At 45.1% G+C, this 22,096-nt stretch overlaps 1 protein-coding gene across 9 annotated transcripts in view; it reads right to left on the bottom strand.

The window, feature by feature from the left end:
* MORC2 (MORC family CW-type zinc finger 2) overlaps window positions 1-22,096 on the bottom strand; it is a 60,808-nt gene that overhangs the window by 5,304 nt on the left and 33,408 nt on the right. For 8 of the 9 annotated variants that reach the window (XR_009278949.1, XM_058851658.1, XM_058851657.1 and 5 more), the window contains 11 exons: window positions 20,265-20,344; window positions 16,213-16,295; window positions 15,248-15,333; window positions 11,511-11,651; window positions 10,937-11,091; window positions 10,681-10,809; window positions 9,271-9,376; window positions 2,087-2,219; window positions 1,132-1,506; window positions 591-731; window positions 445-499 (listed from right to left, as the gene is read on the bottom strand). Coding sequence is in view for 8 of the 9 variants with exons in the window: in XM_058851658.1 (XP_058707641.1) it covers window positions 445-499; window positions 591-731; window positions 1,132-1,506; window positions 2,087-2,219; window positions 9,271-9,376; window positions 10,681-10,809; window positions 10,937-11,091; window positions 11,511-11,651; window positions 15,248-15,333; window positions 16,213-16,295; window positions 20,265-20,344 (1,484 nt within the window). In the remaining variant the exon portion in view is untranslated. Of the gene's footprint in view, window positions 1-444; window positions 500-590; window positions 732-1,131; window positions 1,507-1,617; window positions 1,688-2,051; window positions 2,057-2,086; window positions 2,220-9,270; window positions 9,377-10,680; window positions 10,810-10,936; window positions 11,092-11,510; window positions 11,652-15,247; window positions 15,334-16,212; window positions 16,296-20,264; window positions 20,345-22,096 lie in introns of all 9 variants that reach the window. The other variant, XM_058851665.1, reaches the window with a different exon arrangement.

Below are 22,096 nucleotides of genomic sequence, written 5' to 3'. Positions count from 1 at the left end.
AGCATGCTGAAAAGATGCCCTGCTCTGGCAGATGGTGCAGTATCACCCTGGCAATCACCCTTCCTGGGGTCTCCCAGCCCCTCTTCTTTCACAGCAGTGCAGCCAATCTGGATACAGCCCTGAGCATTTTCCAGCTGGCATGGCTGAACGATCCACTCAGGAAGAGTGAACATGTCATCAACTACACCCTGCAGCCCAGCCCCACCCCCGTCAACGTGATGTAGCCATCAATCACAGACCTTTCCATGCCACAGCTGTCTCTGGTCTAATCAAAGGGTTCCCCACCAAAATGTTTCATGCAAGTTAGAGCAATCTTGGGGTTTGGAATTCAAATTTACACTATTTCTTATTTTAAAATCTCATTAATGAAATCACACGTTTAACTGGTGCAACAGCTCTTTTCTATGTCAGATACTAGCAGCAGCCCAAGGGCTCATTTCTCACCTTTCTGTGCTTTCTTCAGTTCCAGCAACTCTTCCTCTCCAGCACTGTCTGTGAGCTGAGAGCAGAGAGCTCACATTAGTTATCTCCCATCAAGATTATAAACACCTGATAAGTACCTTCTGCTGGGGAAACTAGCACATTCTTACCTCCACCACCACCTCACTGGAATCCTTCTCTTCTTTCACTGCCAAAAATTTTCCTCGTTTTGTCCTCTCCTTTTTGGGTTCCCCCTCCTCCTCAGACCCATCCTCTGAGATGTTCAAGGCCCTCTTTCGAGTGCTGGAGGCCTGAAAGACGCAAACAAGCTCTAGCTATTAATTCCAGCCTGCTTCCAACCAAAACCTTCTGGCAGCCAAGTTTAAAAAAAAAAAAAAAAAGGCTCAACATCCAATATTTAATTTGGCAGTTAGTTTTTCTGGAAGGTTTTAGAGGTGCTACATCATCATGCAAATGCTCACCCCACCACTCCATGTACGTTTTTTTTTTCCTGGGGAAACAATCTGCTCTAACAGGAAAGAGATGAAACCAGTCTTCTCGAGGGGTGTAAATGGCACCCTAACCCAAGAGTAAAGTAAAAGTTCTCTTGGCCTGTGCAGTGCCCACAGTGCACATACCACAGGAAAGAGCAGACAAACTTAGAGTGACAGTGGGTGAGGAGCTGAGGGGTTTCATCCCACTGATTCTTACCTGTAAACATCTGCCAGAGGCAGATTTCCTTACTGCTGGCACCTTGGCAGCTTTTGGATTGGGTGTCTCACGTGGGCTTTTGGGGCTCTGCAGGCCAGAGAGGGGCTTCATGCTTGTACCTGGTTTGGCAAGAGTTTTTAAAGTGCTGTTAGACTTCCCAGATGTCACAGTATGATGGTATGTCCTGGAAGTGCTGGCCTCCTCCTTGAATAGCATGCTGGCTAGCTTGGGAGAGCTGGTATTTGGATGATCTGAAGAGCTCTTTTTCAGCTGACTGCAGTACTTGGGAGGAGGTGAAGATCCTGGTGGTCTGCTGGGAGCATTCTTTATGACATCAGGCAAAGGAGGAGATCGTGGGCGCTGAGCTCGGGTGTGCTGAAACAAAGGAGAGCAGAGAGAGAGGAAGGGTAGAAGAGTGGGGAACTGCTGTTCAGAACAGTTAAGGAAGCATAAAGGAGTAAAAGCCTACAGTAGGATCCCATTTACCTCCCTTGAAGGCCGTGTGGTCACTTCCAGAGGCAGTTTCTTTAAGTCAGACTGAGAACGAATTGGTTTTCTACCAAAAAAACAAACAAAAAAAAAGCCCCAAAAAAAAAAAACCAACAAAAAACCACAAACAAAACAAAAAAAAAACCAACCAACCAAACAAAAAAAAAACAAACCAGAAAAGTCATGTTTACAAGCTGTCGGGGGCTACCTGAACCCATCCCAGAAGTTTTCCAGGCTAAAACCAAGAATTTTATGGTGTATGTTGTGTCCTTCAAGAGAAATCCCTTCAGCTGTTATTCCCATTTTCACAACAGAAGATTAAATACAAGTTGAGATAGTCAATTTCTGTTATTAGAACAGTCCCAGCCCCACAAAGGAACATAGGTGGTTTTGGACTCAGCAGCAGCCCTTTGCACAAGGAGGTCCATCACACCTGCTCTGTTTAACTGGAGACCCCCAGACTCACCTGCAGAGCTTCCAGCTTTTCCTGCTGCTGGTGGATTTTCTCTGTCAGTTGCTTCTGCTTTTCCTTATTTGATTTCAAATCTTTTTTTAGAGTTCCCAGTGGTACCTTCTGCTTCTGCTCTGCAGCCTCACATCTAGCATGGAGGGAATGCAAGACAACCTCAGCAAGGACCTGTATCACCTCACACAGAGTTATCCCAACATCCCATTCCAAATGCATCAGGAAAGCCACTTGCCTTTCTGCAGTAGCTACAATCTCAAAAGCAGTGTTTTTCATCTTGAAAAACAGATATTAATTAAGGATCAAAAGCATAGCTGCTAATAAAAAGGCATTTATGCTGGGAATCACCAATTCTGAGCCCAGGAACTGTGACACAGCTGTGATAGCTTCTGTACTGCACCCGTACTCCACTTCTTCAACTATTTTCCTTCCAATCAGCTTATTTCTTCATATCAATTCTTTCTACAGACTTTCTCTTCAGAAAGGAAAGCACAGTACCAGAAACCCATGACTAAGACATTACCACAAGCCTTCCAGCCTCAGATGCCTTCTGTCTTGCCACTCAAGGCCTGGCAGTGTCCTTTGCAACATCTGCTTTTTCCATCCTGTTCAGCCTATGGCCTACAACAGTGGTGAGTATCCTACTCTCCCAGGTCCTCTCAGGTGCAGAATCCTGGAAGAGTCCTTGAGAGAGAAGCAAAACAGGTAGGAAACACTCTCTCAAATGGATTGGCATCACCTTCAAAGTGCTGGCTAAGCAGCTGGCCCTCAGGAGCACTGCCAGAGGAGGAAGAGGGCAGGACCTCTCAGCCCAGGCTCATCTCCTATCACCAAACAGAGTCATGGAAAGACAGACCAAGATCAGCCCTGCTGGGGTAAAATCATGCAGGAATGGTTTGAGCCAGGAAAGCAGCAGATAGCCCTTTGACAACACAAGAGATCCAGCAGATCTCACTCTGCACTGGAGCCAAACTGGTAACCTGCAGATGTGAGTCTTATTAGTAAACAGAGAACCCTGCTCTCACTCTAGAACACTCAAGAGCTCCAAGAAGCTGAGGAGAGATGATTTTATCAAGATCTCTATCTACCAGATACACACTGATCAACTTTGTGAGTGAGATGGAGCACAAACAGCAGTTCCTCCATCAGCCTCTTCCCAGCTGAAGCACTGCTGGGGTGTTTTCCTGGGCTAAGGAAGTGTGTGTCATCACAACAAAATTACTGCCTGACACAAAACCTGCAGTTCCCAAAGGTAAAGTTGAACAAGTGGTACCACACACAGTTTCCCAGCACAGAAATGCATCTTCCAGGTCATGGTAAGGCTGGAAGCATTGCCAAGCTGTGTCCTATAAGACACAGTAAAGAAAGAAAGCACCTTGAATTCTTCGACAAGAAAAATTCAGACTCTTCATGGCATCCAAATACAGAGATTGCATCACTGGAGGCAGCAAATCAGAACAAAGGAATTTTCTTGGTAGTCAGAATGGACTAAAACCAAGACTCTGATGGTGCTCAAGGAGCTTTGAGACAACAAACATCTTCAGCTGGTGTTTCAGCCACTGTTGGAAGTTAACTGTCCTTCCTTTTGTTCTGTCTCACCTATGGAATTTTAACCCATTAGTGTCAGGGAAAACCTGATTGCTGGTACTTAGTGGGTGCTTGAAAAACACAAAGAGTTCGGCTGGGCCTAAGTGGGGAGAGAGGCAGGAAAAAGGGAGGGCAGGGGCAGCTGGGGGCTGGCTGGTTCCCCTGGTTTCTTCAGCTTCAGAGCAGGACACTCACTAGGAGCCGCTGCGGTGGGGAGAAGGGAATTTTCGCCATCACCCAGACGGAGCTGCTGCTTCTTCTCCTTCTTCCCTCTTCGTTGGTGGCCTCGCACCCCGTCCTGCCGGGACGTGTGGCAGTGCCAGGCACTGCCGCAGAGCTGCTGATCCACCTCAGCCACCAGCCCAGGATCTCAGCTCATCCCTGCTGTTCCACCTCAGCCACCAGCCCGGGATCTCAGCTCATCCCTGCTGTTCCAGCTGAGTGTTCCTCAGAGCCCTGCAGGAGCACCAGGACTGCCCGCCAAGGGGGTTTGTGAAACAAAGGCTGTCACAGGGTCTTGGTTCTGTTTTGTTGTTAACGCTGTAGCTATTGCTGTATGTTTGCCTCGTTATACACACTAGTAAAGAACTATTATTCCTACCCTCAGATCTCTGCCTGAGAGCCCCTTGATTTCAAAACTATAATAATTTGGAGGGAGGGGGGTCTACATTTTTGTTATAGATACATGTTATATTGTTGGCTTTTCACAAATATTGGAATGAAAGTTATATGTATAAGATTAGAAAATTTTGTTGTATTAATATAGTTTCCTTTATTTGTGTTATTGATGAAACTTAGAAATTGTAGTATAATACATATATGTTAGACTATAGCATAGTATTAAAATAAAAACTACTTTTGTTTGTATAACCCAAAGACTGAAAAGATAACTAGAGACCCCCTGCATTCATAAACTATCGTATCCAGATAAAGACAGCAGTGACCAGAACTCCGGGGGAGGAATTTATTGCATTTCTGTTATCAGGGAATGTACAATCTCGATGGCACCAAGAAAATTGATCTATTGGGAGAGGCAAGAGTTCGGTTTAGTTAAACCGAAGAACACCAAAAATCCTAAGAAGAATGTATGAATATGTATGAGAATTTATGAATTTGCAGTAGGGTTCTGTTTTTAAGGGACAATCCTTTGTTAAGGTGTGCTCTCTTGGCTGAATGCAGAGACACCCGGCCATATCTATATACTTTATCTCCTAATTGTATTTTATTAAACTTTTAAATTCTATAAAAAATACGTGAACCTCATTTTTCACAATTTTCATTCCAAGGGAGGCTCCTGCCCTCCCTGGCAGACACCTGTCTTCCAAAACCATGACAGCCACCCATTCAAATGACATTTAGGATCCAACTGGATATCAGATAGGAGAATAGAGGCAAGCCAGCCTGACAGTATTTTACAGTGTGAAACAGGGACACTGCCTTCTCTGTAACAAAGTGAATGATGGTGGCACCTGGTGCTGACCTCAACACAGACAGTGGCACTGGAGGGAGTGACTTCTTACCATGACAGACTGAGAAGGGCATTCAGATCCCATGATCTGGAACACCACGCACGAGCAGCCACTGAAGTGTAAGTGGACAAACCAGAAGGGTGGGGAACAGCTCAATGCCAACAGTGGACACTCTGCCAAGGCAGCCAAAACTACCATATGATCTCTGATGCCAGGAGAGTTTCAACACTTGACATTGCTCTGACATAGCTTCATTTTCAATTTGGCTGGATGAGACCCTGCACAGACCCTCACAGAACACAAGCTTGAGGGCCCCACGCATTTGCTTCTCAAATCATTACATCCCTCAGAAACTACAAATACCTGGAATGGTCAGGACACAGATGTGAAGGTGTCCAAACTCTCCACAAGGACCCAACATTGCAGCTCTTGGAACTGGCTCCACCCAAAGAGCCAGAGGAGTGCTGGAGCAACTTCTGCTTCATGTTGTAAGGGACACAACTGCACTCACTGCTGGAAAGCACATGTAAGCCTATTTAATCCAAAAATGTCCTAGAGTTATTTATTCTTCCAGAGTAAGACTCCTCAGATCCCTTTTAAAGCTAAAATGACCAGAAGTTCGGCTCACCAGTGCCCTTTCCCAGCTTCCTGCATGGGGGATGTAGTATGGCACAGCATGCACTGTGGAGGCACTCAGACTCACTCCAAAGAACACCTCAACACGTTCTCACATGAAATGCAGCTTCCCACCCCCACCCACCCCCAATTTTCAAGGTATTGATAAATAAAAAGTTTAAATTCTTTCATCAGAAAATCAAGTTCCTGGTTGGTGATACAATAAAGATCCCATCAGCAGACAGAGGTGCACAAATATAATGGCAGGTGAAGGGACCTGAATAACACCCTTCCATGGCTACCCTCAAGCCATCCCAGGAGCTGCAATCCCAGGAGCTACCAGCCCATCTAGGGTCTACTTCCACAAGCCCAGAGGCCCAAAGGCAGCTCAGGGGATGTGAATTGTGTTTTCTGGGAACTGGGGAATGCGAATCTCTTCAGAGGAACAGAAACCCTGTGTGGGGTCCTGCCAGGACTGTTCTACAGTTCCCCCATGTTTTGGTCAATGACACAATGAGCCCTCTGAAACATCTTTTGGACCAGAAGGAGGAACCAAAAGCAGCTAAAGGAAAGGACTGAGATTATTTGAGAAGAACAAACATGGGAAAAATAGACTATAACAAGGGCCAGTTGTACATAAACCTTTGGCTGGTCAATATACCTCTGTGTACTAACTTCCATGTCTCTCCTAGGTGAGGGCCTCTGTTCCATGTGTGTACTGGGGTGCAAGTGCCAGCTGCTGGAGTGGGACCACTGGTCACAGTGACCCATGGGCCTGAGTGAGTGCTACCAGCTGGTGTGACTACAAGCAAGTGAATGAACATGAGCCATAGGAATGTCAGGCCAGAAGAGCCAGCCAGGAGGTTAACTGGAAGCAGGGGAGGGGGTGTCTAAGGGTGACCCACAGGAGCTGATTACTGGAGGCACAGGTGAGTCCTGCCCAGCTGATGGAGATGGGTATAGGGGTGTAGGCAGAGCTGTGGGCGTCTCTAGTTGGAAAGTACCTGGGAAGAGCAAGGATTCCAATCCAATCAAAACAGAGATGTCCAGTGTGAGACACAGAGGTCTGTAGTTTTTGTATGCTGTGTGTAACCACAGAAGGAGGTCTGTACACCTCACCCCTGGGATTGCAGGTCTCAGGGCCCATCTATCCCAGTGCAAGTAACCAGAGGCATGGGATCTGGAGGCCAGGTATGGTCATGGGTATTTCCACTAGTGGCCCCTCATCCTGACAAGCCAAGAGGGAAAAGGATGAAGCTGCTGGTGCAGTCTGTGGGAATGCTGCACATGCCCACCTGTGCTATCTGTGGGGCTAGATGTGTGTACATACACGGTCTGTCTGTGTTTGTGTGTATCCACAAGCAACATCTTCCGAGCCTCACTACTGCTTCCACCTGAAGGGCTGAGGATGTGGCAGCCCCTTCTTAGGTTCCAGGCTCAGCCCTGCCCCAGCATTTTGTCCAGGAACATCCTCAGCACTGCCGCACTCCTCAGAGCTCTACATACACATGGAGCAAACAGGGAAGTGTCAGCACAGGTATTCTTCCACTGGGAGCTACCAAAAGGAAGAAGCCAGAAAGCCAGTGCTTCGAAATAGCATCAATATTCTGTAAAATTTTCAGCCACAGATGTTAAATTTTTTATTCCAATCAAAAGTTACTGCCTGGATTCATCCCTTTGTCTTTAAGCGCTGAGCCAAGGGACCTGAGTTACAGTAGAGCAGATTCCCTTCCTTACACAATACAGACATGAACTGGCTTCCAGCAGTTCTGCTCTCCACAGAGAAGCAGCCTAGAGCAAACATTTTCCTCACTCAAATAAATTACTAGATTCTACCTACATTTTGTAACTGTAACACATATCACTGGAAAATGAACCACTGTGCTGCTCCTTCAAGCATGCAAAATGTCCCTCCTAGGCTCACCTCAATCAAGTGGAATTGCTGCAGTTTGGTGTCTGATGGGTGGGAGCAGTAGGAGCAATAAAGACAGCTGCAAAGTCCCCTGAACTCATGTAAGTCCCAGCCTGTACCATTGTTGGGAAGGATGAGAATTTAACAGAAAAGTTTTATGGATATGAATGCTTAGCAGAAGGTTCTCTAGAAATGAAAGCAAGTTTTGATATATAAAAAGATGTTTTTAGGGATAGTTGTTGCTGAGACAGCTGAGAGGACAAAGATTTAATCAAGTTGGAAGGTTTAGAGCAAAGGTTTAGTCAGTTAGAAGGAAGTTTTATGGCTAAAAGTCCAATAGGTTAAGTGGTCTTCAAACAAAGCATGTTTGCTACCAAGTAAAAAAGCATAGGCAGACAGAAAGATGTTTTTTAACAAAGCAAAAAGAATTTTCCACTGCAAAACAAGTTTCAAAGTTTAACATGTAATTGCTAACTCAGATGATTAGTTAGTCACTAACATAGTATGGTAATTCTAGCAGTTTTGATAGGATATATGTAAATGTAAAGGTATTGTGTATGATGCTGATTGGTTATGTGGTTATATGCACAGCAAAAGAAAGAGATATAATGCATGGTAACCAGAACCAAAAAGGCTTCAGGACACAGGGCTTGCCTATAGACAGCAGCTATAGGCCGACCCATGACCCCCTGCTGTTACCTAGTCTATGGAATAAACAGCATTATAAAGAAAAGCCACCTGAAGTCCCCATCTCTCCGTTGGCTCTTACACACCATGACAGTTCTTCAACTGCCATCTATTCTGCCCATGGCAAAATTAATATAATCTAAACCTACAATAGTGTGTCCAGTGCTGGTGCAGAAGGATCCAAATTTCATGATATCACTGGTTGATAGGCTAGAGGCAGCTCTGGGGAGCTCTCCTCCCCGCCAGCACCAGGAGCCCAGGACCACGTCCTGGAATATGTCCAAGGATTGAGACTGCACAATCTCCCTGAGCAACCTGGGCCAGGATTTGGTCACCCTCACAGGGAAAAAAGTGTTTCTGACACGCAGAGGGATCCTCCAGCATTCCAGCTTGTGCCCATGGTATCTGGTCCTGCCACTGGCACCACTGGGAATAGCCAGGCTCTGTCCTCTTTGCAGCCTGCCTTTAGATGTTAGTATACATTGATGAGAAGACCCTGAGCCTGTTCAGCTCTGGGATGGACAGCACACACCAGTGCTGGGGCTGTCCTCCCCAAGGATAGGACTTTGCATGCTCCTGGTTGAATGTCAGGATAGGTTTCTGCTGGCCCATTTCTCCAACCTGCAGGTCCCTCTGGATGGATCAGTGACTGCCTGGTTTGTCAGCTACTCCTCCCAGTTTGGTGTCACCTGTCACTTGCTGAGGATGTCCTCTGCAATCAGCACATTGCAAATGCCCATCCAGCATTCAGCTTCCTATACAATTGCCATTGCTGCTTTTTCACAGACTGTGAGCACAACTTAAAAGGTACAGAATCCCTACAGCTGTTTTCAAAGAATAGATGACCAGAAAAAAGATCCAAATGTGCAGATAAGGCACCCTGCAGAAAAGTTTTAATATTAACTGATTCTTACCTGTCTTGTTCAGGATCAGGGTTCATGGAGCACACCCAGCTGTCAGGGTAGCTCTTCTCCACTGAGCTCAGCTGGAACGGGAGAGTCCGCCACTTCAGACAGACATCTGTCAGACAGATGCTTTGCAAGTCAGAAATACACATAATTTTTCCCCATAGCCCATTTAACGCCCAAGGACCACACCAAAGTGTATCCAACAACAGTAAGACTAGTGGCCAAAAAAAAGTGATACGGTCACAGAATATATTGTCAATTCTTTCTTTGTGCTTACAAAATGCTTGAATGAAACCTTCAGAGACAACCCTAACAAGAATGCAATGAAGCCTGGCATCAACCAACACCAGAGGACCTCACACTCCTGCTGCAACAATGACACATACAAACAGAATTGAACAGCCAGTCCTGACATGACAGCTCAGCCCAGCAGTAAGGCTGTCTCTTAATGATATCAAAGTAACACAAATCAGAGACTTATCCACTAAAAAATAAAAAATAAAAACAAACAAAAAAACAAACAAAAAACCCAAAAAAACCCCAAAAAACAACAACAACAACAAATTAAATTTCTGATGAACCAGGGACACAAATTTGTCTTCCAGAGTATTGCTGGCCTACCAGGAAACCAAAAGTGTCACAAAATCATGTTCTGCCAAGAAAATCCAAACGTTCTTAAATCAGGCTCGGGAAGCATATCAATAAGGGAAGACAAGAAGAAGGAGAGTAAAGCCCCTCTTCCTTCAGAGGAAACTTGAAAAGACTGAGACAACCATCAAGGCAATACAGTCTAACAAATAATTCCACAAGAATGGCCTTACATTCCTTCCCACAACCACATTCTCAGGTCCTGGTGGGAAAATAAGAGACTTGGGTGTCACACTACCAGGTGACAAAGTGATGGTATTGAACTTCCCATTACCGTAACAATGGCTAAGCCAGAGCTGTTTAGAGGTGCACAGAAGAGAACTTGCATTAAATTCCAAGGTAACTGTAAAAGGTGCCCTCTGTGCTGACACAGTGCAGGCCAGTGCATCAGGGTACAAATTACTTGGCCACTTCCTATTGCCTGTGAGGATATTTCAGATGTTATTCTGGTGCTGGGATGGGTGCCTTTCAGTGAGTTCCAGTTCATATGACATTTCTAAGCCTCCTCTTAACACTGCTACTGGCCATATCTGCCCTGCTCTGTCAAGGAACCTGAAGATCAGTTAGTGAACTGTGCAGGAAAAGGAGCCTTATGCCAGGATGTCACAGAGTACCACTGAGCGCAGACAAAGGCAAATTGCAGAGTAGACAGGCCCTAGGAAAGGATAACGATAGTCCATCCCAAATCTCCTATGCATTTAACTGTCCCCATCTGCAGCCAAGAGTGTCCCCTCCTTCCCCAGGGAAAAGCAGTTGGATCAGACGCACCGCACTGAATAGTGGTGGGGATCTCCATGGCTCTCCGGCGTTTGTAGCGCAGTTCACTAGATGGAGGCTGGTTCCAGTTTGCTGATAAATAACCAAATTCATCCCAGAATTTGATGATACCTCTCTGGGCTGGAAAACAAACCACATCCTGCTCAGTATGGAGCCATTACCACAAAATCACCATCTGCACTCTTGGCTGCCCTCCAGCCACCCAAATTTCTTCTTCCAGACCCTGGTAATAGTGAAGCTTCATTACCTATTGCGACATCCTTCCAATACTGAGCCAAATGCTCTCCCATGGCCTTCAGCAAGTGTCGATATTCCTTGGCATCAGCAAAGTCTTGTTTATTATGGGTTGGCTCCAGAACCAAATAGGGCACATCCACCACACCTACCACTCCTCCACATGCCCTGGAAGAGGGACGTAGAGTCACAAACATTAAACTGACAGGCCGGCAACCTGAACCATCATGCAAAATGTAAGATGGGTTTAAGTATTTGTATTTGCTGTCAAGACCTATTTTGCCTGTCTCTAGAATGAGGCATTATTACTACCAGCACGCATCAGCACCAAATGCCAAGCACCTCATACTGGTGCAGGGATGACTAGAATTTGTGTAGAGAACTCTCTATCAAGAAACCAGGGAAATATTAGGCAGTATTAAATATAATTTATTTGTCAGAATGCAAACTGAAGGCTGACAAAATGAGCTAGCCTCAGGCTCATGAAGAATGATTAATGCAGAACACAATTATTGCACAGCCTAAGTCAGATGTAGAAATGTACCAGGCTTAAGCAAAAAGATTGCAGAAAAATCTGCAGGACTCACATGCCACCCTCCAGCTGTGGGCCCACCTTCTCATACATCTTGATCAGCCGACTGCAGTTATAAATGAACATGCCGTCCAGCTCACGTTGCTCAATGTTTACTCCAAAGATAAAATTCAGCTCCTTGGGTTCCTTCAGTGCCCTGCAGAGGACAAAACAGAGCCTCAAGAGATGCTGGAAATAAAGCATATTATTTGCTGGTGTTAGAGAGAGGGTATGGAAATCCAGCACCCTTGAGAATTAAATTAATCTTGTAAATTGCTACTTCTGAAAAATACAAAACATCTGTTGAAAGTGAAGCATAAACTTTGAAGAACTTAAGACATTAAAAAAGCTAAGACCTTTATTAAAATCAATTTTTGTTAAATCTAATAAAAAACTAATCCTAATTAAATTTAATAGAGAGGCACTACTAGAATTAGGAGCTAATCATTAGCCAATAACTAATTGTCTGTCAACCTTATGTTTGTTCATCTGGGCTTGTAATGAGAAATGTAGAATCTTGTAAGTAACTTCAAGAACATAAGACAATTGCAAACCAGAAACTAATTGGAAACATGAAACTAGAACGTGGCCAGGGGTTCATTTGTCACTTTGGATTGAAAAGGTAGAAAGGTCAGAATGAGGAAGAGCCATATCCCTTCCTCCCTTATATGACCCCTCTCCATAATGAGACCACTGACTCATTTCAAGGAACAAACTGCGCATGCTTAATTGCTTTTTTTCTAATTAGCATAAGAAGTGGAGAGCGGGTGATAACTGGGTTATGAATATGCATTTGTATTCGATACTTCTGTAAATAAAAAGCCTGTATTCACCTGTACTCAAGGCCATGTGTATTAAGGGGTGACCCTGCATATAGGCCCAGCGCTGCCAATAAGCACACACTTTTTAACCCTAATCATTTAAAGAGTCTTTGTCCATTACAGCTGGATACTGATACTAGATCATACCCATATTTTGGTGAATCAAAAGAGGATTACAACTGAATATGAACAAAATACAAAAACTTTGCAATACAGATACTAATTTTGTCTGGACAGATAATTTAATTATTCATTTGAATATGTTTTCTCCTTCACAATGGACTCTGGTTTTTACTTCAGATGTTTTTATTCAGGGGAACCAGTTTTATGAGAGCACTGCTGCATCCAGACTGGGCCTTTTCCATGCTATTTTGGTTTGTATTTTCCAGCTATATATCTCTTTCTAGATAAAGCATGGAAATTCAGATTTCAATACAAAATTACAGTCCTGATATTCTAATTCTATAAAGTTCTCCTAATTCCAAATTTCACAAGGCTGCTCCTTAAGCTGGAGGATAGAACACACAGCCCAAGCAGAGGTTTTTTGTTTTTTTTCTGGAATGCCAGGGTATAAATTTGCATGATTTCCCCTTTATCTGTGCAGCAGATGACTCCAACAAAAATTTGCCTGGAGTACATTTGTGAGCCCATAGGGATTTCTGAATCTGAATCTTTGGTTACCAGGAATTCTACTGCCATTAAGGGTAAAAGCCTTGAGATTTTAATCTCTTTGTGCTATAAAACAAAATCCCTGTGTCTCACAAACAGAAGTCCTGCTCTTCAACATACTAACTTAATCAGGTTCTACAGCTTCCCTGATACCCATGCTGTGGATTTTTCATAAGAAGGATTCTCAGCTTCAGGTTGAAGGTATCCTCAAATGCAATGTCCAAACCAGTAACTACTGCAAGGCAAAGCCTATAACACAGTCCTGCCCATTCCTCTCAATTTTGACCTCCTCTATATTCCCCACCTGCCCCCACCAACTCCTTCGTAGTTATGTGCTTTATCTTAATGAGGAATTTGACTTCTGCTTAAATGGTTAGCTGAAGATTGTGGAATTCTTTAAAATGTTCTGTTGACTGTCTACTAATATCAGATATTAGGAAGACCTGAGCCATGCACACGTGAACCCTACACAATGATCACCTGCAGAGATGAGATCTGAGTCTGTCTTAATGGTGAAACTTTGCAAAATAAATCCCCAAAATAAATTCAGATTCATTTTTTGTTTAAGGCCATCCTCCCTCACACAGATGCAATGGTACTCGCATCTTCATTTAAATGACACATCTTCATTTAGAAAAGGTGACTAGCACATTCCTAGGAAAACACCTGAAATAGCAGCTTTCAGTAATTTTAAATCTTTGCCAAGAAGGGTTTTGAACACTGTCAGCTGCTGGGCTGGAATGTGACCCTTTGGTGTCAGCTCACCGAGGTAGACAATTATGATTCAAGAGCATGAGCAAGTGTGGCAGAACACCCACCTCAGGGATTCATTTTCTTTTTCTAACTTCTGGGAAAGAATGTAGAGCCTTACACTTCAAGTAATAGCATGTACTCACCTACAAAACAAGAAGAACGTCTCCTCATTTTTATCAGAGAGGACAGGAAGTAAAATTATCATCCAAGCCATGGGAAACAAAGTGGTGGGTAGAAAGCCAGGGATTTCATTACTAGAAATTTAGTACCTGTCCTATTGTCTGGATTGAGATCCAACCTGATCTGATACAGCCTTTGGAAACCAGAAAACACTTCTTTCATTGATGCACCCAGCATCAGGGAAACAGAAGAAAACTATCCTAGTACATCCTCTGTAACTCAAGAATTTTCCAAAAAGACAACAGGGATTAGGTAGTACAGAAGCTATCCTATTATACACATCTTTCAGGATTTTTTTCTGTTTTCTGAATGAAGTACAATGCTATGGAAAAGCATGATCCTCTGAACTGTTTCTGATCACCAGTGATGAATGCAGGGGCACAGGGAAAGCCAAGTACCTGCCCAGAGCATTTTTTTGCCGGTCAGCTTAGCAGGAAGAAGTATTTTGCCCATGGGCAGGAAGGGCAGAAGACCAATCACAAAATTTTTTGTTGCACACTAAAGTCACCAAACCCAAGAATTAAAGAACAAGGTGTAGATGGAAAAGTATGTGGAAGCTGAAGGAAACAGCTTCTCTCACAAGCTTCTGTATCATTCAGATCCTAGCTCTAGCACTTTTAAATTAAAGCTGTATTTATTTACTTCTTTTTAGCATCTTAAGATGCATTAGATCTATCTCCAGTAATAAGTCTGGGATAGTTCTGACCTAGGCAGCCACGTAAATGAGCATGCACACAGATAGGTGGGAATGGAGACATGCTGTGTCCCAATGCCCAAACTTCCTCAGACTCAGCATTTGTTTTAAGAGCATTTGTTTCTGGTTATCACTTCATTTGAGAAATGAAAAACAAATGTATATGAATAGTGAAATATACCTGTGAGTACATCAAAAACCAACATTAACTGCCACCAGAGCTAAGATAGAAGAATGCCTTGGGATTTTACAGCACTGGCTACACCAAAACTCAGCCTGTTTTTAGAAAGCAACCCTAAAATTCCTAAAGCTATTTCATTGTAACTTGTGAACATTTGTTTATCAGCCTGAATCATATCTGCAGGTGAAAAAGCAAAAGAGTGAAAAAGACTGATGCAAAAACCAGGTAAACATCTACAGCAAAAAGCCCAATCCAGAGAAACACGTCTTTCAGCAGGTAAGAGAGGAATAGCAGAGGTAACCCCAGCTGCTCAGTTTAACAGCCCAGGCATATAAAATGCCCATGGATATTTAAGCTTTGAGCTGAACCACACACACATGCAAAACAGGAGAGATATATAAGCACCTGGAGCAAACAGCTTAGGTACTCCAGAGTTTGGAAGTCCCTGCACTCACCGCTGCTTTGCATCCTTAATCCTTTTCTTGACGTCAGCCTCCTGCCGCATGGTGATGGCCAAGTTCTGGACCTGACGCAGTGTCACCTGCAAATAGGCATATAGCATAGTCAAGCTGGGGAATTCATAAAATTCATTCAATTTTTGATTTACTGCTCTTTCAGGAAGAGCTGAAAAATGTTTTAAATGTAAAAAAGTCACAGCCAGTAGATGTTTACAACCCGTGTGACTCCACATGTAGGACACACTTGTGCTAGGTTGTTTAAACAACTACACAGTTGCTTGAAGGAAAACATCTACATGTAAAAATGGATTAAGTAAATTGAAGCCAGTGGCAATGGAGCACAAGGAGACATCCAGAGCACTTGGATACTGTTGTTTCCATGACACACCAATAGGAAGCTCAGTGATTTTAAAGTGCTGTTACTTGCTGACCTTCCTGGTGTCCCTGACAGCCCTCCTCCCACCTCCTGGCACCAGGGCTCAGCCTTGACCCTCTCAAAGCCACAGTCCCACTGGAAAAAGGCAAAGAGCCCCTCTCCAAAAGCCCCTGCCCAAATGCCTCAGAGTCAGCTGCACAGGCAGCGGAGAACAGCCAAAAAGCCCGTAGCTCTAGTTCTGTTTCCCAGGCTGCTTCCACAGAGGCTGTCAGCAAACAGCACCTGGAGTCTGGAGGTCACCTTCCCGCACAGGATGTATCAGGGGTGTAGGCAGGGGAACGTCAGTACACTTCTCACTTGGGCTGTACATCATGTGAAGATGGTGAAGCACATCCAGTGGAGATGAGGCCATGGAGATGCCTAAATGATGCTGGAAGTTCAGTGCTGACTGGAGCCACCACCTGCTTAACCAGCACACAACATGCTGCCATGGGGTGCTGCCCAGTCAGCCTCACTCCACTGCCAGTGCTCTGAACCATCCCTTGGTGCCCAAAACATGACATGCTGCCAAAAGCACAAGGCTCACCCTAGACTCCCGAGTGAGATCCCCTCCAAGGCGTAGCTCAAGGGCACGCGCTTTGCTCTCTGCCTCACGAGCCTTCTCTTCCGCTGAAACATACAGGGACAAGGGTGGTATCAGCCATTTGGTACAGACAGACATCACAGGCATTCACCCAATGAGAGCAACTCCAGAGAGCCTTTGCTGAACTGATGTGTACCAAGGTACAAAGGGAACACAAAAACATACAAAAATCAAACCTTATGTGAGAGGGTCCCACTGACATGGCATCTTAAACATGCTTAGAGATCACAGTCAACACTGGCACAATAGCAGGGATAAACTGTGCAAAAACACATTTGAAGGAAGGATCCATGAGGAAGTCAAAGAGGAACTGGAAAGTATAAGGATGCCCGTGGCCCTGCCTGCTCTGCTTGGTAATATGATTCAGAGAACAGTTCTCACAAAACCAGGACTAAGTTCAGTCTTGAAAAGGAGTTCCAAAGAAGCAATTTTCTTGCAGAGATTAAGGGAAAGGATTATTCTCAGAAAAGCTTTTATCTCTGATAATTACTAAATTTTGCCTGGAGAAAAGACAAATCTGTCCTACACATTAAATAGGACCCAGCATTCAGAAAACCTACACTGCATGTGATCTTACCTTAAGACACTTACCATGTAAAAGGAACTCTCCTTTTTGCCTCTCTCCTAGACCAAAAAGGAATGCTGACTATAAGCACACATCACCCTTGTATTACTTAAGATTCCTTCAATAAACCTCATTTTCCCCAAGGAGAATGGACTTAGAGCAGTCCTGAGTAGGACTTGGTGGTGCTGGTGGGTGAGAGCTGGCAGTGCCTCAGCTGTTTGCCCTGGCCCCCAGAAACTCTCCATGCCCTGGGCTGATCCCACAGCGTGGGCAGCAGGGGAGGGGGGGATTCTGCTCCTGTGCCCCACCCAGGCGAGACCCCACTTACAGAGCTGCCTCCAGCCCTGGAGCCCAGCACAGGAAGGACCTGGAGTTGCTGGATTGAGTCCAGAGGAGGCCACAGAAATGCTCCAAGGGCTGGAGCTCCTCTGCTCTGGAGACAGGCTGGGAGAGCTGGGGGTGTTCAGTCTGGAGAAGGCTTCAGGAAGACATTAGACAAAATGAGCTTTAAGATCCCTTCCAACCCAAATCATCCTGTGATTCTGTAATTTGGCAATACAATGGGTGCATGCTGAGGGATGGCACAGCTCACACCAGGACAAACAGTGCCTGCAACCCCACACCTGGGGGTGTAGCAGCCTGGTTACATACAGCACACCCAGAAGACATCTCCCTCACTGCTCTCCTCACAGGGAGATAAACTGTGGCTGTGAAACACAAGGAAACACACCAATGGAGGAGCAACCTTGCCTAAGATTTACATAGGACAAGGTAAGCAAGAAGATGACAGGCTAGCAATTGGCTCCTAGAGATTACCAATATCTCTCCAAAAAGCAGAACTCGGTTGCCAGCCAGAAGGACACTGGAGACTGTAGCCAGTCAGTTCATTTAGACCACTACAAAGAAAATCCCTTTTCCTTTCTAAGCAGTGTCCCATTGGAGTTTTGTTCACCTCATTCCCACAGCAGCATGCTCTGGAGTTCACAGCTGCTTACCAAGGACTGTGCTGTGTGACTGGCCATCATCAAGAGATAGCCTGGCTAAATCAAGCTAACAGGAGGCTGGAGGCTGCTTAAAGCACTTAGTCCACTTCAATCAGAGCTTGTAGGGAAGTTGCTGGTGGGCTAAACATATTTGTGGGTAGTGGAAAGAACACTGTGGTAATCCAGAAGGGCACAGGTCAAACCTGCTCCACTAACGCACTGATAACTGAGACAGCTGACGGGGACTGATATAGTTACAGGGCTGAGGCCACAAGGCATAAAGATCTATTTTCCTACAAGAAAAGCAATGACATGTATGGCCCTGAGGATAATACCCTGAGCATGTTTTAGTCCTGGAGGCTCCATGTGACCCAATCTTGTAGTAACAGTGTGAGCTCAGCTGGGAGTTTTCACCAGAGTCCTAAGCCCTTTGCTTAGCACTCTCTTACCCCCAGAGGCTCCAGGCCTGTTTAGTGATTCCTGCACTCCCTGAAGCACTGGGTTGGTTTGGTGATCCTTGCACTCCAGAAGCACTGGGTTAGTTGACAGAATCACAGAATTAATTAGGTTGGAAAAGACCTCTGAGATTATGGAGTCTAACCTTTAACCAACACCACCGTGACAACTGCACCACAGCACTAAGTGCCACACCCAATCCTTCCTTAAATGCCTCCAGGGATGGTGACTCCACCACCTCCCTGGGTAGTCCATTCCAATATCTAATGACCCCTTCTGTGAAGAAATTAATCCTAATGTCCGCCTTGAACCTCTCCTGGCACACCTTCAGACTATGTCTTCTCATCCTGTGACTACGTGCCTGGGAGCAGAGACCCTACCCCCACCTGGCTACAGCCTCCTTTCAGGTAGTTTTACCTGAGCCTCCTTCTCTGTAAGCTAAACCACCCCAGCTGTCCTCATAGGACATGCACTCCAGGCTCTTCACCAGCTCTGCTTGCCTTCTCTCGACTCATTCTAACACCTCAATGTCCTTCTTGAAATAAGGGGCCCAGAACTGGACACAGTTTTTAAGGTGTAGCCTCAACAGTGCTGAGTATCAGATGGGAGGGAAGAATCACTTCCCTGGTCCTACTGGCCACACTATTTCTAACACAGGCCAGGATGCCATTGGCCTTGGCCACCTGGACACACTGCAGGTTCAGTGACCCCTACACACCCAAAGGCTGCTTTGGTGATGGAAAAGTGTGATGTGTTAATGCAAATGGAACCTGTTCTCACCACTGGGACAACAATGGGCATCATTTTTCAGTGCCTGATGCTAAACTCCACTTTTAAGTGTCATGAAAGCCTCATAGACTGCTTCAGGTAAGAAGCCTCTCTAAATCCTGCTCTTTGCATCTTCTTAAAAAGCAATGGGAGTGTGTGTTCAAGACCTGCCCTGACTATAGGACTCAATCTAAAAATAAATTCACCTTTGAGGATTGAGGCACACAATAAAATCTGCTTAAGCTTCATCTTATCAAGTCTATCTTCCCAGGCTGTACTTCCTAAAGAAGGAACAGGTAACATGACAATTCAAACCGTTTCACTCTGCTGCTTTTCTTTGGGGCAGGGTCACAGTCACACTGCCCTCTGTGATGCTGCGCAGGCTGAATGTGGCACCACCCTTTGTGCATCTGACCTGCAGCCACACACAGACCTGCCTAAAGCAGCTCTCACATAGGGACAGAGGACATATGCCTCCAAGTGATTTACGGAGTTGATTTATGAAACCTACCAGAATATACAGGTCACATATAAATCACAACTTCCAAGATGCTTCCTTCACAACAGCATTTTTCCTTCAAGAGTCAGGGAGGGACACTGCTTCGTGGGTTAAATTTCTGGAGATTTAATGCAGTTACAATACAGTTTAATGCTGTATTTATATGCTTGTGTGATTTCTATACACTGAATATCCAACAATGACAGAGTTTTCCCTGAGGACTTAACAGGGAAGGAAGAATAGATGGACAAAAGGTATGCCTGGAAGGGCTAAAACCAAACAAACCAGGGCTCCCTTGTACATCCAGACCAATCCCTTTACATTAAGTGACAGAATAAAAATCTAAAAATAAAAATTTTTAACTCCCTTAAGAGGAAAGGCGCAGAACAAAAACACAACCAAAAGCTCATAGTATGTTAAAGGTGAGTAAAGAACTGCAGGGTGACAGAGCTCAGCCAGACTTGCTGGAGTGAGGGCAAACTGCTGGGACTCCAAGGGTTATCCTGCACATCTGCTACTCGGATGAAATGGTCTCTGGGAACGATGTACATTCCTTCCATTGCATGAACATAAGTCTGTGTCATCTGTAGTTGCTGCAATAATTCAGTTCCTGAGCAATCCCAGCGATCCCAGAGGCAAGCAATCCCAGGTCACAGTAATCAAGGGTTTGGTCCTCCCCTTAGCAACAGCTGAATGAGGGCACATGCATACTCTGACAACTCACCTATCCTCGCCATGTGCTCTGCTTTTTTCACCTCTTGCTCTGCACGGGTCTTGAAACGGTTTGAAGTGTATTTGTACATCCTATGATGATCAAAATTTATTAATCAGCAAACTCAGCAGTAAGGTCAACCCAAAATTTCATCACTGCATGAGAGAACGAAGTCCCCACATGCTACTATACTCCTCTCAATAGATTCAATAAATGGAGGAGGTTTACATATCATGAACTGGACATTTTTGGATGAAGCTAGGCAAAATCTTTTTAAGTCAGAGGTGTTTGTAGTAGTAGCTGCAACCACAATACCCTCTCTTCTTCTGTACTAACCAGTGGGGGTGAAATATATCCATATTCTTGGAGAAAATCTCAAGACTTTGTAAGAGATGGTCCAAAGTTTCCCTCATCTGCCTCACGACCATCGCAAGGACAGAGACTAAGACCCTGAAGACCCCAAGAGACTTGGTACAGGGGTTCTGGCCTGGTTGAGGTGGATGCTGGCCAAGTGATTGTTTGCAGGTCTGCTTGCTCTGCTGCCATGGTACACTGCCTTCGTTCCTGCTGGTGAGCAGTGACTTGTAAGGAGTGGCCTGTTCTGTACCTTACACCTGCTTCCCAGAGCAACAAGTCTTATCACAATGGCCTGTGAATCTCTCCACCTCTTGGCCAACTGCCCCTCACTTTGAAACAGACTATAAAAGTGACTTTCTAAGTTACAGTTGAGGGTTAGGTGTTCTTTTTTTTTGTTTTATTTTTGTGTTCTGGCCTGCCAGGGAATTTTTACCCATTATCTGCTGGGACAACCTAACTACCGGTACTTAGGGGTTTTCACAAAGGACAAAGAGTGGCCGGGCCCAGGGTGGGGGGGGAGGGGGCAGAAAAAGGAGGGTGGGGACAGTTTTTAGCTGGCTTTTCCTCGGCTTCGGGGAAGGACATTCGCGTGCTGGGTCGCGGAGCTGCTGCTTCTCCTTCTCCCCTCTTGGTTGGTGGCCTCGCACTCCCTGTCCTGCCAGGCATCGCCGTGGAGCTGCTGATACACCTCATCCACCAGCCCAGGATCTCAGCTCGTCCCTGCTGTCCCAGCTGACTGTTTCCTCAGAGCCCTGCAGGAGCACCGGGACTGCCCGTCCGAGGGGGTTTGTGAAAACAAAGCCTCTCCTCCATTCCGTCTCAGCCGAGAGGGCTGTCCCGGGGTCCCTGGTTCTGTGTTCTTGTTAATGCTGTAGTTATTGTTGTTTGTTTGCCTGGTTATACTAGTAAAGAACTGTTATTCCTATCCCCAGATCTCTGCCTGAAAGCCCCATTGATTTCAAAATTATAATAATTCAGAAGGAGGGGGTCTACATTCTTTCATCCCAAGGGAGGCTCCTGCTCTCCCTAGCAGACACCTGTCTTCTAGAACCAAGACAGATTTTGGCCGCCCATCGTGGGGCACTGAGAGAAAAAGGGCAAAAAAGGAATAACAGTTCTTAAATAACCTAACTTTTGTGTGCTGGATTTAGAAACCTTGTTAGGTAGAACCATGTTGTTTAGCTTACCCAGGTTCACGGGGCATGTGGTAACAGCTATATTTCTCCCATTTGCTGCACCTTACCTAAATATGGGTCCTATAACTAAGGCTACTGTGGCTATTATCCAGCTTGTTTTGTGGGTTGATAAGGTGAGGAATTCATGGATGTTTAACGTCCTCTGGACGGCGGGCTCATGGATTCAGAGCTGTCACACACTAACTGGATGGTTTTCAGGTTACTTTAATAATGGTACCTACTGGGAGAAAAAGACAGCTGGGGAAATTTTCTCCCAACCTTTTACCCAGTTCCTTGGGCCTACCCCGCCAG

The sequence above is a fragment of the Poecile atricapillus genome, chromosome 16 (genome assembly GCF_030490865.1).
Source record: "Poecile atricapillus isolate bPoeAtr1 chromosome 16, bPoeAtr1.hap1, whole genome shotgun sequence".
NCBI classification, from domain to species: domain Eukaryota; kingdom Metazoa; phylum Chordata; class Aves; order Passeriformes; family Paridae; genus Poecile; species Poecile atricapillus.
Note: the sequence above shows the minus strand (reverse complement) of the source record. Positions and strands in the feature narration are given on the sequence as shown.